Source organism: Lissotriton vulgaris, chromosome 1_1, assembly GCF_964263255.1.
Source record: "Lissotriton vulgaris chromosome 1_1, aLisVul1.2, whole genome shotgun sequence".
NCBI classification, from domain to species: domain Eukaryota; kingdom Metazoa; phylum Chordata; class Amphibia; order Caudata; family Salamandridae; genus Lissotriton; species Lissotriton vulgaris.
Window position 1 is genome coordinate 361,912,006 of NC_141685.1, and position 18,028 is coordinate 361,930,033.

General features: G+C 43.8%; 1 protein-coding gene across 2 annotated transcripts in view; it reads right to left on the reverse strand.

The window, feature by feature from the left end:
- Window positions 1-567: 567 nt before the first annotated feature.
- Window positions 568-18,028, reverse strand: part of FAF1 (Fas associated factor 1) — a 1,861,897-nt gene continuing 1,844,436 nt past the window's right edge. For both annotated transcript variants that reach the window (XM_086952414.1, XM_086952412.1), the window contains exon 19: window positions 568-3,335. In XM_086952414.1, the coding sequence (XP_086808540.1) occupies window positions 3,252-3,335 (84 nt within the window). In that variant the 3' untranslated portion in view covers window positions 568-3,251. The remainder of the gene's footprint in view (window positions 3,336-18,028) is intronic.

Consider the following 18,028-nt stretch of genomic DNA (forward strand, 5'->3'; position numbering starts at 1 on the left):
TACATGCATTGTACTGTCCACAGCGCCGGGACACCCCCGTTGGGGGTAGTTGCGTGCTTAACAAATCTCAATAATAATATAATAATAATTGTAGAGGTGGCAAGTCCAGAGCAACAAGAACAGAGAAGGCTCTTTGGATGTCGCTCACCACACCTCAAACAATACAACTGTTCACCGGTGCTGGCTCCGCCTGCAATTGCTTCAGGCAGGGTAACAGTGCTACAGTGATGAAACATCACTGGTATGTAAAAACTAACAAATATCCTGTAAGCACGCTAAAATAGGCCCTGGGGGACATGCATACTTTGTAGAGGTTATGTTCCCTTGTCTTCTTGGAAACAGTACCTTTTGCAGGACTGCATTAAGTTATCAGTTCTAAAGAGAACCAACCACAATGTTAATAGATCTATAGTGTCATTCCTATCATCCATGTTTGCTCCTAGCATATTATTGATAGTTGTGTATTCTGTACACAAGGTGTTATCATTGCTCTTAGATGGAAAAGCAGGCAAAACAGGTGCAATTCCTACACTCATTCCAAAGAAATGAAAGCATACCACATATGTAGAACATTTTAGCAGTAATTTCAATGTAACTGCAAATTTATTTTATATTTCTAATATCTCTGCAAAAGGTACAATTTCTGAAAGCCAGACTCTCAGTTCCATTACATTAAAAAAAACTTTATAAAAAAAATTCTCATAAAACATAAGAGAGAATGTGATGATGATATTAAAACATTCGAGGGTAAGATACAGTGTAATGTTAAGATCATGTGATCAACCCAGGAACAGGTAGTCTGTCCTGAGAATGTACTCTTTGTAAGGAGGATAACAAGCACATCAACACTTCAAAATATGATTCCATCCGTTGGCAGAGAAATCCCCGTGCTTTAAAATAAATGTCAATTGCAATGTATAATATTCATTTAAAATCAGGAAGCTGGCTGGCAGTAGAGAAATATGTTCAGATCTTTGCTCCCCTGGATGCTTGGACAGACCAGGGGCATTGACGTTGCAAATCGCTCCAGAAGATGACTGTTGATTTATTGCACCACCAGAACAGGTGATGTGCATGATACATCCGTTTGTGGTTACATTATAGCCATTTATTCATATTTCAACAGTAGCAATAATTAACATAATGTATTTCAGAGATAAAAGAACAATCACAGCTTTCCAGTCTGTCTGAAAGACATTTGAGGTCTTACCGAATGTGAGCTCCATTTACTATTCTAGCATTTCCTATTTCTTAAATGACAAAGTAGTATGTACCATACACAAAAGTGTGCATAAACTTACAAATAAGTGTTTGGGAAAAGTAACATTCAATGAGCTCGAAAATATTTAAGCCATATTCAAAAACTTAATGAAACTAGGATCGAAACATAGAACATATCTTCAAAAACAAATACATTAGTGTGGGTAATATAGAATTATAAGACCACTAAAGGCTAATTAGAACAGGGCAGGCTTTACACGTTGTTAATGCAGATACTATTTATGGATTTACAAACCCGCAATCCATGTTTTTTCAGAGACGATTCAAAAGTGTCAAGCAGGCCGGGAAAAGGCAAAAACGAATAATAATTTAAAAACTCCAGCAAAATGGTAGTGGCGTGGGATTCTAATGGATAGCTGGCTTCTGCATCGATAGATCTGTTGTGTACATGACGCACATCTTCAATGTTGGCACTTACAGTGGAAACACAAAGTAAACTAAAGGTGGGTCTTACAAAGTGCCCCATATTTCCTTGCAAGTATATCAAGACGCTTCAAATTACCCCTAAAACAATTGCGTTTGCAAGGATGAGTGACCATAATAGCTTGAGACTTTAACTGGACATAGCATCTGATGCATCTAAGCATTGCAACCATATAGTGATCGGCCAGAAAATGCTAGCTTTACCAATAAAGACTTAAAGCATACAGCCCATCTCTCGAAGGAAGCCACATTTAAGGAAACATAGTAAAAAAAAAAGGAAATACCAACTGTAAGGCTCACTAGCCCAGTTATCAGCTGAGGATTTGCAAGTGCTGCCACGTACTAAGTAAAAGAGCAACATAAAAAGATCTAAAAAGTATTTAACCATCATTTGAACTACTGAGCCTGGGTAATGCTCAAGAAAGTGATGAAGGGTACATTAGGTATTACATGGTATCCTCGCTAAACCCCAATCCAGGTTTCTTGAAATCTCCTGAGGCACACAAGCATGAACAGGCCAGAACAGAGTTATATACCAGGCAAATTTGTTATCACACTATATCTAGTCAGTTGCCATTTTTGATGGAACAACCATGGGGCTAAAGCATATCTGTGCTTGAATTATCAAAACACAATCAGGAACCACCATCTCCTTTGGTGTGGAACACATACATTTTGTATCAGTTATTTTAAAAGCTTTATTTAACCTGTGGATATTGGAATATCAGGGGATTTCAAAACTCTTGGCAAGCTACCAGGCACCTGGCACTGAGCTCTTTCTAATAATATTTAAATATTCACATCACGCACAAGAGCAGCTGCGCAAACTGCAATATTCTAGAAAACGATTCCTAAAATGAACCTGTACTGAGACCCAAGCAGAAGATGTCAATAAATATCTTGCATATATGTCAAACCAGTCTTCAAACAAAACCTTTCATCCAACTAAACAAGTCGGGAACAAACGCAAAACAAAAAGTGTAAGCTTTCTCTTACAATACTGATAAAAAATATTTTTGGCTGAGAACATCCCAGTTATTTATTTTTAAGCCTTTATAAAATAGATGGCAAAGTAAGAATTCAAACCGGGAAATAAAATACACGTGTGTATATGAGACTGCTGGCTCAGCTGGGTGTATAAATGGACTTTACAGCATTCTCGTTCCAAAGTAAAGGCAAAAATGTCCAAGATCTCTTGGTGAAGAAGGGCATCAAAGAAGGATACATTCTACTTAACATCACTCACAATTAGACAGTGCATTAATCGTAACAAAAGCCAGATGGTAAGTGAGCAATAGAGTCATAAGGTTCCATAGATCTAGCCAAATGTAATTTTTCCACTCATCTATACAAGGATGAAAGCATATAAGCTCAAACTGTGCGTAGGTTTGTTTATACTTTATTTCATTCCCAAGACTCTCCGAAAGGGCCGAAACAGGGAACAATGGAGTTGATTGACAGAAGATGGTGGTATCGACCGATGTCAATCTTCAGGAGCTGTGCGTCTGGCTTGTCTAAGGTTTACTAGTCCTATGGTCATGTTTAGGTTATTCCTTTGCTTCAAGGAAAAGGGTTTCCTGAGGATACAGCTTTAAGTCCATCAGTGACTTATTAGGATCGTACTGCGACACCTGGAAAACAAAGCACATGTGTTCAGAAAATTAGAAAACTACTATGTATCACGTGAAACAAATGTACAGCTCGGTAAGGATTACAGCCCTTTCAAACATAACTGGAGCATTAAAGAAAAAGTTACTTACCTTCGGAAACGATATATCTGTAAAATAAATTAGTTAGTGATAGATTCCCTACCTGAGAATTACCCCCAGGCATCAGACAGGATCCCGAACGTTTTCGTCAGCAGTACCCCGGCGCGGAGGAAGGTGGCGTTGTGGCAGCTACTTAGACGCCGCCCTCGCGCGCTGACGTCAGTTCTGTACATGACATTCTGTGCCAGGAACGCAGAGGCATGCAAGCTACTGACCACTGGTGCTTTGAAACAAAGGCCCCGAAAGGGCTGACCTTAACAATAGAAATCAGTTCGCAGAATGGGGAGGATGGGTGGGGCGGTAAGGAATCTATCACTAACTAATGTTTCTTACAGATATATCGTTACCGAAGGTAAGTAACTTGCTCATCCGAAAGAAACACGTTGTGGTAGATTCCCTACCTGAGAATAGATACCCCAGCAATACCAACCCCGGTGGTGGATCTGCGAACCAAGATCACACCAAGAAGTCCCGGAAAACAGAATGGCCAAAGAAGCTGTCTCTCTGGGCTTGGCTCTCTCCAGGCAATAGTGCTTAGTAAAAGTGTGCAGGCAGGCCCACGTAGCCTGCTGACAGATGTCTTGTAAGGGGAACACCACGTCCCAAAGCCATAATGGCTGCCGTCGCCCTGGTGGAATGGGCGTGCAGCCCCACCGGGGGCCCCTTTTTTGCCAGAGAATAACAGGCTTTAATACACAAGACGACGCATTGGGAGATAGCTTGTGTACGGCCCGACCTTTCTTGTCGCCAACGTAGCCAACAAAGAGCTGGTCATCCACCTAGAACTGTTGTGTGCGGTTCAGGTAAAATGAGAGCGCACGTTTTGGCTCCAGACGGTGGAGCCTCTTTTCCTCCCTGGAAGGATGCGAAGGCGAAATGAAGGTGGGCAAAGTGATGGTCTGCCGATGTGAAAGGCAGTAACAACCTTTGGCAGAAAGGATGGGCGTGTTCTGAGCACAATCTTGTCCGGATGGACAAATAGAAAGGGAGGTTTACAAGAAAGAGCCTGGAGCTCACTCACTCTCTTGGCGGAGGTGATGGCAACCAGGAAAACAGTCTTCAAAGTCAGCAGACAAAGAGGACAGTTGTGAAGAGGCTCAAAGGGAGCGTACATTAAATATGTAAGAACCAGGTTCAAGTCCCACTGTGGTATTAAAGAAGGAAAAAGAGGGAAAAGAAGAGTAATGCCTTTGAGGAATCTATTTACAGCAGGGGACTTGAAAAGAGAGTGCTGATCAGGGAGCCTGAGAAAGGCCGAAATAGCAGAAAGGTAGCCCTTGATAGTGCCCAGACCAGAGCCCTGCACGGCCAAAGAAAGAAGGAACAGAAGAACTTCTGAAAGAGGGGCAGAAAGGGGATCCACAGCCTTTGCTGTGCACCATGCCACAAATTTATTCCACCTGCAGGTGCATTCAAACTTAGTGGAGGGACGCCTGGCTGCCAGAATGACATCACAGACTTCAGGAGGCAAGTCGAAAGGAATCAACTGCCGCTGCTCAATCTCCACGCAAAGAGGTGGAGAATTGAGGCGACGGAGCGCCATTGTCGTTGAAATCGCTCTGCCCAGCGAGTCGGCGGTGTCAAGGCCACATCGAATCGTGAACTTCGCTGCATCTCTCCTTTCAGCAATCGCTTGAGAGTGCACTGTCCGGGCCTCCTCCGGACACTGAGGCAGCACCTGCGCCCCCGTATCCCACACAGCGTGAGAATAACGGCCCAAGAGACATGCAGTGTTCACAGACCGCAGCCCTGAACTGGCGGAAGAAAAAATATTCTTACCAAACTGTTCCAGTTTCTTGGATTCCCTGTCCGGGGGTGCGGAAGGGAATGTGCTGTCGGACACAGAGGCTTGGACAACTAAGCTCTCAGGGCTGGGGTGTTGAAAAAGGAAAATGGGGTCACCCGGGGCCGAGCGATGGCATCAGGCCACATTGCTATCCACAGGAGCCCCTGTGTTGGGCCTGGACCAGGTGCCCAAAAGAAAGTCTGAAAGTGCGTCATTAAAAGGCAACAGTGGCTCCGCAGAGGTAGCCGCCGGCTGAAGCATTTCTGTCAGGAGGCAAGTCCTGACGGCCAATGTAGGGAGTTTGAGGTGGAGAGCCTTGGCCGCCCTACGCAACACATCTGCGTAACTTGCACCCTCCTCCTTAGCCACGGTAGGAGGAGTTAGCATGCCATGGTCAGGAGAGGTGTCAAGACCGCAGGCATCCCCCAATTCCACTACCCAGTCCGGGTCAAACTGTGCTGAGAGAGGTTCTTCAGACCCCTCCCAGTCCTACCCTTCCTCCGAAGGCTGCTGAACAGGCCGAAAATAAAGAGGCTGGACATAGGGGTAGAAAGGCCCCATCAGCGTCGGAATCGGCGTCGAGCGATGCCGTTCTGGCACCGTGTCCACATCAGGGCTGAAACCGTGGGCGAGGACGTCCGGGGGCACGGGCGACGTCGGAGGTGGTGCCAATGGGGTCGACGTCGGTGCAGATGTCACAAGGTCAACCAGCGTCAACCGGGATCCAGGCCTGGTTCCTTGAGGGCCCTGCGGCACCGGGGCTGGAGTCGAAAGCGATGCCGGAGCCGACGGCAATGAAGAGCAAGGGCTCCTAGTCGGACCCGCAGGCCCCGAAGGCGCACCGGCGGGGCCAGACAGCCCAAAGAGGCGGGCCATGGCTGACAGAAATTCCTGCAGCTGGGCCTGAGCGGCTGACAGACCTGGGAATGGCGGGTAGGCCGATGGCGACTGCATAGGCTCTGCCCGAGCCGCAGGGGTGGCACCACCCTCACCCTCAGCCGCGACGGGCGAGGGGAAGCCGGAGGGCGATGGTGCTTCTTCGACTTCTTGTGATGCTTCGCCTTATCTGACCCCGAGTGCGAAGACCTCGATCCCGACGAATGAAGGGGATGGCTCCACGACCGGTCACTCGACCTCAACTGCCGGACTTCGAGCAACTTTCGGGACCACTCCCGCAAAGTCTTCGGCGCCATGGCCCGGCAGTCGGAGCACGACTTGGGGTCGTGGTCCCGCCTCAGGCAGTAGAGACACACGCCGTGCGGGTCCGTCACCAACATCATGCGAGGACCGTCCCTGCAGGACTTGAAACCGGGCATCCCACTGGCACCAGGAGTCGATCGACTCGAGAAAACAGAGACAAAAAGGCCTTGAAAAACTCCGTCAAAAAGTGGCTGGGGGTACCACTCTCTCCGGATCTGCGCTTGCTGGCGCGGAAAAAGAAAGAACTGACGTCAGCGCGCGAGGACGACATCTAAGTAGCTGCCACAACGTCAACTCGGTGACCAGGACGCCAACGACGGACGCGGAGCCGCACAACACCACCTTCCGACCAGCAAGGATACTGCGGACGAAAACTTTCCAGATCCCGTCTGACGTCTGGGGGTAATTCTAAGGTCTCTCGATTTACTTAAGGAATCTATCACTATGTGTTTCTTTCAGATGGACATTTTATAGAACCCATGTTGTTAAGCCTCAGTGAACTGCATTCGCAGCTCCAGCACCCTTGAAAAACAGGGGCTCGTCTTGCACACCAGTTCACAGGGACAGGGATAGCAGATCTGGGCTTAAGTGCAGAAAGTATCAGGGCCTAGGATTGTGCATCATTAGGTACAGCAGGCTTCTTATCAATGTCGCATTCCAAATTTTGTCACAGAAAGTGATTTATTGTATTTTATATGGATACTATATATTTTGCTGCATTGCGTAACATGAAATTATAAAAATATATATGCTTTTCTTGTGGTAGCCTATTTTGGTTCACGGTGAGAGGCAGGAATAAACATTATTGACGCTGGCGTTCAATTATGCCTCAGTCCTAGTGTTAGGCGATTTTAACTATTGGCCCACAGATCCCCTTGAATGTACATCCTCTAAGCAATTCACAGAATTACTCCAATCTTTGAATTTTATCTCCCACATTCAAGTCTCGACACACATACATGGACACGTGTTAGACCAAGTTTGGTCTCTCAACTATTCCATTTCTTCCATATCCGTGTCCCCTTGCCTATGGTCTGACCATGCTCTTATCTCGTTCTCCCTTCACCTCAAACCTGTAACTAAAGTTCCGCTTGCAAAAAACACCTGGGCACGGAACTGGAACCGTGTTGACCTTCCTTCACTCTCCTCTTCTCTCTTGAACGCCTCACCCAACCTGGTGGGCCTATCCTCCTCACGACAAGCCACCGCTATTGATACTTGGCATGCTGGAGGCTGCGATTTAGTAGCTCCCTTACGTCGCATTTCAACCAAAAGACCTAAGGAGTCTAACCGGTGGTTCAGCGAAGACTTAAAGGATAAAAAGCTGATCCTCCGGCGAGCGGAGAGGCTATGGAGAAGGGACTACTGTCCCCTACAGAAAGCCAATTACCTTACACTATTGCATGATTACAAAAAAGCCATTCTAGGAGACAAAACGGCCTATTTCTCATCAAAAATCCTGGCGGCAGAGAACCAATCTAGGGAGATCTTTACCATCGTACACGACTTAGCCTTTTCTGAGAGGACTATCTCTAAACCCCCTCCCACCCAGTCCCTGTGTGATTCACTGAACTATTATTTTCTGGATAAAATTTCAAATATCAAGACTAACATCCCACCCCTCCTCTACTTTTGTTGATCCCCTCCCTCCCATTGTCCAGTCTTGTTTGTCTTCGATCCCCCCTCTCACTGAAGAAGTATTTTTGCAAACTCTTCCTAAGGTAAAGTAAGGTTCCCCGGCCGATATCTGCCCGGCCCGCATCCTCCAACAGATTCACTCTGTCTGTACTCAGCCCCGATCACCTTTCTCAATAGCTCCCTTGCGCAAGGGGCTGTGATTCCAGCTCTCAAATCTGCCACAATTGTGCCTATTTTAAAGAAACCTGGTGCAGACCCGTCCGCCCCAGTTAACTACAGCCCCATCTCCTTGCTGCCCTACTTGGGCAAGGTGCTCGAGCGCCATGTTACCTCGGTACTCAGTGCCCACGTGGAAGCAACCGGGGGCTTGGCGCCTTGTCAAGCGGGCTTTCGGCCTAGGCACTCTACTGAGTCCGTCGTGGTGTCGGTCCTGGACAACCTCAGGGAGGGCATGGACCAAAATAAACATCAGGCCCTAGTGCTCCTCGATCTCTCCGCCGCTTTTGATACGGTGGACCACTCCATCTTGCTTTCACGTATCAGAGCGGCGGGAATCGGGGGCTCAGCCCAGGTCTGGCTATCCTCCTTCCTGAGGGATCGCACCCAGGCTGTCCGGCTGGGGGACTTCACGGCAACTCCACTCAAGATCACTTGTGGTGTCCCCCAGGGTTCCTCTCTTTCCCCTCTCTTGTTCAATCTTTATATCTATCCTCTAATTTTCGCACTCCAGCAGCTGGAGGTCACCGTATATAATTATGCGGATGACCTCCAGCTCGTCTTCAATCTTTGTTCTTCTTCCTATTCTATCTCTAACTTTCAGACTATTATGATTTTCATCAGGGAATGGATGAGCCATACCCACCTGAAGTTGAACCCGGATAAAACCGAGCTGGTTCTCACTGGTGGCTCTTCCAGTCCCTGGAACTCTTTATTTTAGCCCTCTTCCCTAGATTCCCCTCCCACTCCCTCTCCTACAGTTAAGACCTTAGGCATTAAAATGAATAATCACCTCACCCTTCATTCACAAATTAGCTCCGTCGTCTCTTCCTGCTTTTTCACCCTTCGCACTATTCGCACTGTCTCCCGCTTTTTTTCCCCCTTGGCACTAAAGTTGATCATGTCTGCCCTAGTGATCTCCCGGCTGGATTACGCCAATGCCCTGTACAACGGCATTCCAGCCTACAGTTTACGTAAGCTCCAGCTGGTGCAAAACCAGGCGGCTCGGCTAGTGTACGGCCTACTTCGCTCCCATCACTCAACGCCGTTACTGAAGGCGTTACATTGGTTGCCTGTCAGGGAACGTTCCCTCTTTAAAACTGGTTGCATGATCTTCCAGGCACGCCAGGGATCAGCCCCGGCCTTTATCATCTCCCTGATAAAGGAATATGTCCCCGCCAGAGAGCTCCGCTCATCTTCCCAATCCCTTCTACAGGTACCCCGCTACAAGAGAAAAAAGTGAGGAGGGGCCAATTTCTCATTTTTGGCACCCACTTTTTGGAACTCCCTCCCCGACCATCTGCGGTCGACCAAACACTACTCCCTCTTCCGCAAGGGCTTGAAAACTTTTTTGTTCAATCAAGCTTTCCCGCAGTAATCCATCCACTGTTTCGCTCCTGCTTACTATGCCTTCTAAGCGCCAAGAAACCGTCTGGTGAACGCTGCGCTATACAAGTATTTTAAATTCAAATTTTAAAATTATAATAACCATTTCCTTTATTTCTAACATCTGTCAATACAGAAATAAATGGTGGCGTTCATTGGTTTCTGACCACAACCATATGGTGAAAAACAAACATGAAAAGTTTAAGAAATTAGTTCAATCCCAGAAGGAATGCTGAAGGCTTTGACTAAGTATATTTGAATTTCTTTCTCTGTGGCAGTGTCGAGAAATCGGTAACTTGAAGGTGCAATAATTGAACCTGTTCCAACCTTTTAGAAATCTCGATCTCCTTAAATAACTCCACTGTGGAGAAGTGTGGCTCACTGGTTAGAAGCGGCAGAACCTGAAGCAGAGATCAGGCCCGGGACCAGGGTTCAAGTCCCGACGCGGCATGGTCTTGGGCTCAATGTCCGCGGACTCGATAATTCTCGCCTCGGCGCCTACTCTAATCATGGGTCCCACTCTGCAACTCTGGGCAATAGCTTGCTTAATCTCCACAACGGCCCCAACAAAACTTGGATGCCTGGCTTCACCTTGGGGGTGCCCAGGAGGGGCATCTCACAGGGAGAGCCAGGAAGGGTTCCACAGCGTTATACAGCGCCGGGACGCCCCCAGATGGGGCAGCGGTGCGCTTTACAAGTATACTACATTTACATTTATTTGAAATCGATCTCCATACAAACCCAACTTTCATAATGTGGTAACTGGAGCACCACTAGTAACCCTTGCCACCTATTGAGGCTCTGCCATTTAGGCCATAAAGTCACACCATCTACTTTATCAGAGTATCCTTCAACTTAACGGCGCACAAGTATATGTTCCATGCTACCTCAACTAAGATCAGGATGTCGATAAGAAGAATAAAACTATGGTCAATAGTGTTATGCCCACTACTACGCCACCCTTCCGTTAAAGGGATTACATTGTGATAGACCCAGATTTCTAGCTACTGACAAATAATCTTGGCAAACACTTTTGGATGTTCAGTAAGCAAATCATCAATCAATAATTGACTGAATCGTCCCGAATTCCATTTTTATGCATTAGCTTAAGATGGGGCCATTCCAGGTATATGGCCTTTCACCATTTAATATATACTGACATAACAGCACCAAGAAATCACCCCACCAGACAACTGATTTTTTTTTTAAAGTAATTCAGGAATTCAGTGTAGCCCTGCTTCTTAAGAGTTTATTTAAGAAATTACCCTTTTGTATATCTTACCCATTTATTAAACATAGTAATTTTTGATCAACAATATACAACGGAGTTACTTGTTATGGACTAGAGGGAGGGTTGAATTGTTGGAGCAAGAAAGAAATCCAGTAATACTGTGAAATAACACATTCCAGTGAATTTGTATTGGAACCAAAGTAAACCAGAAGAATCCTACTCGGAGTGTACACCTCAGGGATGGGGGACACTCAGTGTTGTGAAAAATACCCCTCACACACCAACAGGCCCCTTGGTGTCATGCTTCATCATCGGGGTCTTCGCATCCTGCTAGAGGGATGCGGCGTGCTGCGACCAGCGACTACGCGGGAGCACTATAGAAGTTGACTATGTGTGGTGTGTGTTAAGTTCAGGTGATGGGTATTTGGAATGTGAGTGAAGGGTGTGGTGAGGAATTAAAAAGTACCTGGCTAGTGGGTTCTATGAAAAAACTTTATTCGAGACCCCTAGCTGGTGCTGTTAAAAAGAAGTGCAATGTGAGGTCAGTTGTCTTTATTATGGACACTACCTCTGGTGTGCGTCGACATGTTTCGGAACTGGTGTTCCTTCTTCAGGACGGGGGCACAACTTCCCAACCCTACTCACGTATTTTTAAGAAAAAAGTGTTTTCTTTGAAAATAGAAAAAAAGTGAAGCTATTTACAGTGAAGAGGCTAACAATGTGCCTACAGCGGTTGAGAATTGAATTGAGGCGAGATATATATATATATACATACATACACACACCCACCCCAAGGGGGCAATGAAAACGCACTCTCTCGCCTCAGTTCAAGTGATAGCGGTTTATTAAGTAACCAGTACCCAACGCATTTCGCTTCTTACAAAGCTTGCTTACGGGATGTTGAGCCAGTTTCTAAGTCCTCCTTTTAAAACACCAGGTCATGTGACTTCCTCTGTTGTTGGTATATGCATGCTGGTTAATGTAGTCCAATTACATTATTGTCACCAGTATACACTTATCTGTATATATATATATCTATCTATCTATATCTATCCTACTGCCGTTCGCCAGTAAGTAGTTATAGTTAAAACCTAGTTTCCATAGGAAATTCGCAACATTCTATTTGGAATAACTTTGGCACCGGTGGACGAATCTTCGTGAATTTCTCCAAGAAGATGGCCTGCTCCGCTCCTTCCTTGAATGTTTGGGGGTGATTCGTGAAGCGGGGGACGAGAAAAAAGGGGGGTTCCAAAACATGTTTTCCACTTGCAATTTTCCATAGGACCTTTAGACGGGGCTACAGCCAGAACGGCTGAACGGAATTACACCAAACTTGGCAAAAAGGTCAAGTTCTGTTCGCAGATGGGCCTTTTTGTTAAATGGTGTAAATCCGTTCAGTAGTTCCTGAGAAAATCAAAACATAAGAATATTTAGAGGTGCCTACGGTAAGCTTACAGTAAGACTACTTTACTCTGTACCTTCCTGAGCACGAGCTGAATGCTAATTGGCTGTCAACTGTCTGTCAACACTCCAAACCAGAAAGTGTTGGCAGCCATCTTGTGCCTCGGTAGACTGAGGCACAAGAAAGCAGAAAAATAAACGTGTAGAACGCAAAAAGGGGACAGGGTTCAAACACCCTGACCCCCTAGGCCTGCTCAGGGGGTCCCACAAGGACCCCTAAGCGCCCCCCCCCCCAATTATTTTTTTACAAAACACGCAGGGTACGAGTACTATACGAGTACCTTTCAGAGTACGAGCTGCATGCTCATTGGCTCTGAACACTCCAAACCAGGAAGTGTTGGCAGCCATTTTGTGCTTGGTAGATCGAGGCACAAGAAAGCAGAAAAACAAACATGTAGAACGCAAAAAGGGGGCAGGGTAGAAACACCCTGACCCCTAGGCCTGCTCAGGGGGTCCCACAAGGACCCCCAAGGCCCCCCAAAAAATGTTAACAACCCTGTCTTCTATTTTTCAAATTACCCCCCAGGGGGACCAAATCCTGGGGGCATAGTGAAAAAGAAGTGTGGGGGGGCCCCAATCCCCCTCACACTGCACCGGGGACCACCACCCCTGGGGCAAAGCAACACAGCCCCCTGGTGCATACTGTCGGTTCCAGGTGGGCTAGTTGGCTGCCATGGACCTCCAGTATGCAAAGGGGAATTGGTTCCCCCTCTGCAAACGCGCCAAGGGGCTGCGTCGCAGAGAGGTGTAAAAAGGAGGGTGGCCTCATTACACCTCTCTGCAATGCAGCCCCCTGGCGTATACTGGAGGTTCCTGTTGGGCTAGTTGGCTCCCATGGACCCCAGTATGCAAGGGGAATTAGTTCCCCCTCTGCAAACGCGCCCGGGGGCTGTGTTGCAGAGAGGTGTAAAAAGGGGCGTGGCTTCATTACACGTCTCTGCAACACAGCCTCCTGGCGCATACTAGAGGTTCCCGGTGGGCTAGTTGGCCCCCAGGGACCCCCAGTATGCAAGGGGACTTAATCCCTCAACTTAGAACACTCTACAGGGCGCGTTAGCACAGTGGTGAAGGTAGGGGCAGGGCTTGGGGTGATGTGAGTGCAAACATGCCCTGAGGCGCTTTTTAAGTTTGGAATTAATTCCTGTTCAATCCAGAGGTCCCCTAGGGGGCAACTAGTCCAACAGGTATCTCCAGTAAGCTCCACAGAGTTTTGTTGCAGAGTGTTGTAAAAAGGGGGCGTGCCCTTTGAACGACTCTCTGCAACACAGCTGCCTGGCGCATACTGGAGGTACCGGGTGGGCTAGTTGGCTCACAGGGGACCTCAGGATTGAAGAGGAATTAATTCCCCTATCTAGCTCACTACTATTCCTGAAAAGTGAATTTAACTGTACTTACCAGTAACTTGAATTTCCTTCCATAGGTTATCATTGCCTGCTATATAATATACATATAAATTAAAAAAATATTACATTAAAAAAATATGTATTACAATTTCAATAATTTTAAAAACTTTTTTCAATTTATATTAAAAATGTGTAATGGAATTTAAAAAATAAAATCTAAAAATACAGTTTAAAATTATGCAGTAAATTAGTATAAAAAATATATAACAATTAATACATTTAAAAATTATCATTTACAAAACCTTTGAAATTCACTGAAAAAACATAGGTTTCAGCCACGTTATAGTTAACAATTAGCATTTAAAAAACCTTAGAAATTCACTGAAAAAAACATAGGTTTCACATACTTTATAGTTAGGAATTAGCATTTAAAAAAACTTTAGAAATTCACTGAAAAAGCCATAAGTTTCCTGTTATAACACATGTTATAGTTAGCTGGACATTTCACTCATACAAAACCATTGAAATTCCCCCGTTATAGTTAATTCAGCTAACTATAACTTGTGCGCCCGCAATGCACTGCTGATGACGTCACATATTACATCACTCATGACATGGTCAGTGACATCACTCATGACATCACTGATGACATCTCAAATGACATCACTGATGGCATCACTGATGGCATCATCCTTGTGAAAGAGTGGCAGACCTCCTCTCAGCGTAATATAACCCTTGATACACACATTCAAAAATAAAAAATAAAATTTTCAAAAAAATGGAGATACCAATTCCAGTTAGAACAACCTATTCAGTAATTCCAAAATCTACATACACATCCAGTCATTCAGTAACAGTTCTATATAGGCACTCATACATGTACTCACTCATCATATGTACTCATACACCTATACATCTTATTACACACGGACACTCATCTATAGAGTTACTCACACACAAATTCACACATGCAAATAAACTATCAAACATCCATTTACTTGCATATACAGCTATACACCCACCACTACACTTACTTCTACAGAATCATACACATACTTATTCTCTTAAACAATCACTTATAGAAACACATACTTGTTTGTACAGGAACTCTTACAATCTCTCACTCTCCCATATACTCACTTATATACATCAATACTCACATATACAAGTTTAACACATATGTAGTTACTCATAAAGATACTATTGAGACAGTTATTCACTCACTAACACACCCATACACACACTCATCCACCCATACAGTCCTGCACACATGCTGTCTTCAAAACACATACAAACAGTGAGTCACCCATTCATGCATCTATGCGGTAAGTAATATCCCCCACCAAACCATATAGACACTTATACTGATACTCTAAAAACCAACTAATAACCCATATCGACACTCATGTAGCTAGTCACCATCCCATGCACCCACTTATATACAAAGTGAGACACTGATACAGATATTTACATATTTAAACATTACTCGCTTATACATGTATTCACTAAGATATATTTAAGTCAGTTATACAATCATTTTTACAAAAAAAAATCCATTTAGACACTTATTTACACATTTTTTCTTCCATTGACCTTTAGATATACATATATAAAACATATTTATTTTTCAGAAAGACACACATTCACTGGATGATGTCATGAGTGATGTAATTTGAGATGTCATCAGTGATGTCATGAGTGATGTCACTGACGATGTCATGAGTGATGCCACTGACCATGTCATGAGTGATGTAATATGTGACCTCATCAGCAGTGCGGGCGCGCAAGTTATAGTTAGCTGAATTAACTATAACGGGGGAATTTCAATGGTTTTGTATGAGTGAAATGTCCAGCTAACTATAACATGTGTGAAACCTTTAGTTTTTTCATATTATATATATATATATATATATATATATATATATATATATATATATATATATATATAAATAAAACCTACTGGCGGTCGCAAGTAGGTAGTTATAGTTAGGATTTTATTCAATGCAAAATCTCAACATTCTATTGGGAATAACTTTGACGCCGGTTGAAGAATCTGCCTGAAAATGTCCTCAAATTTGCCACGCGGCGCTCCGGTCCTTCCCCAAAAGTTTGGGAGGGATTCGTCAAGCAGGGGCCGAGATAAAAGGGGGGTCCCAAAACGTGTTTTCCCCATGTTAATTTCAATAGGGCGGTCGACCTCACTTTTAGCCAGAACGGCTGAATGGATTTCCACCAAACTTGGCAAAATTGTAGGGACTGGTAGCCCGATGTGCCTTTGCTATGTCTCAAGATATATGCTCCAGTGGTTTTTACGAAAATTAACTTTGAAAAATATATATTGGGCTATATATATGTTAGAGCCCAAATGTAGCCCAATGTAGCCCAAAGTAGCCCAAAGATGGCCACCAGAGACAAAAAAAAACAAATGTAGCCCAAATATCAGCCAGAGGTAGCCCAACTATAGCCCAATGACAGAATGTCCCAGAGTGTTCTAAAGAACAACTAGAGCGCTAACAGTCTTACTTATGACAAAAGTATGGCACACCTGAAGTCATCTTGATTGGAATAAAGTGTTAACACTTAAAACATTTAATTTGCAAAGGAACAAAATGAGGGGGTTCATTTTGCCATAGAAATTATGATTAGTGCTGAAGAAAGAAAAATTAGGGCACATTTTGAGTGACTTCTCAAATCCTCTTATATTTCATTAAAAAAACTCTGATATGCAGTCTCCCAAGATGGCCACCAGAGACAAAATAACAGCCAGATGTAGCCCAACTATAGCCCAATGACAGAATGTCCAAGAGTGTTCTAAAGAACAACTAGAACGCTAACAGTCTTACTTATGACAAAAGTATGGCACACCTGAAGTCATCTTGATTGGAATAAAGTGGTAACACTTAATACATTTAATTTGAAAAGGAACAAAATGAGGGGTTTCATTTTGCCATAGAAATTTTATATATATATATATATATATATATATATATATATATATATATATATATATATATATATATATATATATATCAAACAACGCAAGTTACCAATGATAACTCACAAACGACCACTCCTTTGTGCTGGTATCAAAGCTTTTTAATGGAGACAGCATCGCATAACGCGTTTCGCCAACAACGGCTTAATCATATGCAGCTTTCATCTGGGATGGGTTTGTTTGGCTTTTTGTTAGAAAAAACGTAACTTATAGACATTGAGGACGGACTAGTTCATAACAGTTCATGTTTTAAAGTGGCAGCAAGGTAATTCTAATTGGTTATAAAGGCCGCAGTGTCCCTAAGTACTCAGCGGTCACATAAGGAAAAGTTCCGTTGAAATTGAATATATATATTCACTGAAAAAAACATAGGTTTCACACCAGTTATAGTTAGGAATTAGCATTTAAAAAACCTATTAAATTCACTGAAAAAACCATAGGTTTCACACCAGTTATAGTTAGGCGGAAATTTTACTCGCATAAAACCATTGAAATTCCCACGTTATAGTTAGTTGGACTCACTATAACTTGCGTGTGCAATGCACTGCTGATTACGTCACATATTACATCACTCATGACATCACTGATGACATCTCAAATGACATCACTGATGATATCATCCAGTGAATGTGTATCTTTCTGAAAAATAAATATTTTTTATATATGTATATCTAAAGGTTGATGGAAGAATAAATGGGTAAATAAATGTCTAAATGGATGTTTTTTTTGTGTAAAATTGATTGGTTAACTGACTTATTAAATGTATCTTAGTGAATACATATATTAGCGAGTAATGTTTAAATATTTAAATATCTGTATCTTTGTCTCACTTTGTGTATAAGTGGCTGCATGGGTTGGTGAGTAGCTACATGAGTGTGTATATGGGTTATTAGTTGTTTTTTTGAGTATCAGTATCAGTGTCTGTATGGTTCGGTGGGGGATATTACTTAGAGCACAGATGCATGAATGAGTGACTCACTATTTGTATGTATTTTGAAGACAGCATGTGTGCAAGACTGTATGGGTGGATGATTGTGTGAATGGGTGGGTTAGTGAGTATGTGTTTTTATAAATGATTGTTTAAGAGAGTAAATATGTTTCCGTTTCTGTAGAAGTATGTGTAGTGGTGTGTATATAACAGTATAATCAAGTAAATGGTTTTTTGATAGTTTATTTGCATGTGTGAATTTGTGTGTGAGTAACTATATGGATGAGTATTAGTGTGTAACAGGATGTATAGGTGTATGAGTACATATGATGAGTAAGTACATGCATGAGTGACTATATAGAACTGTTGGT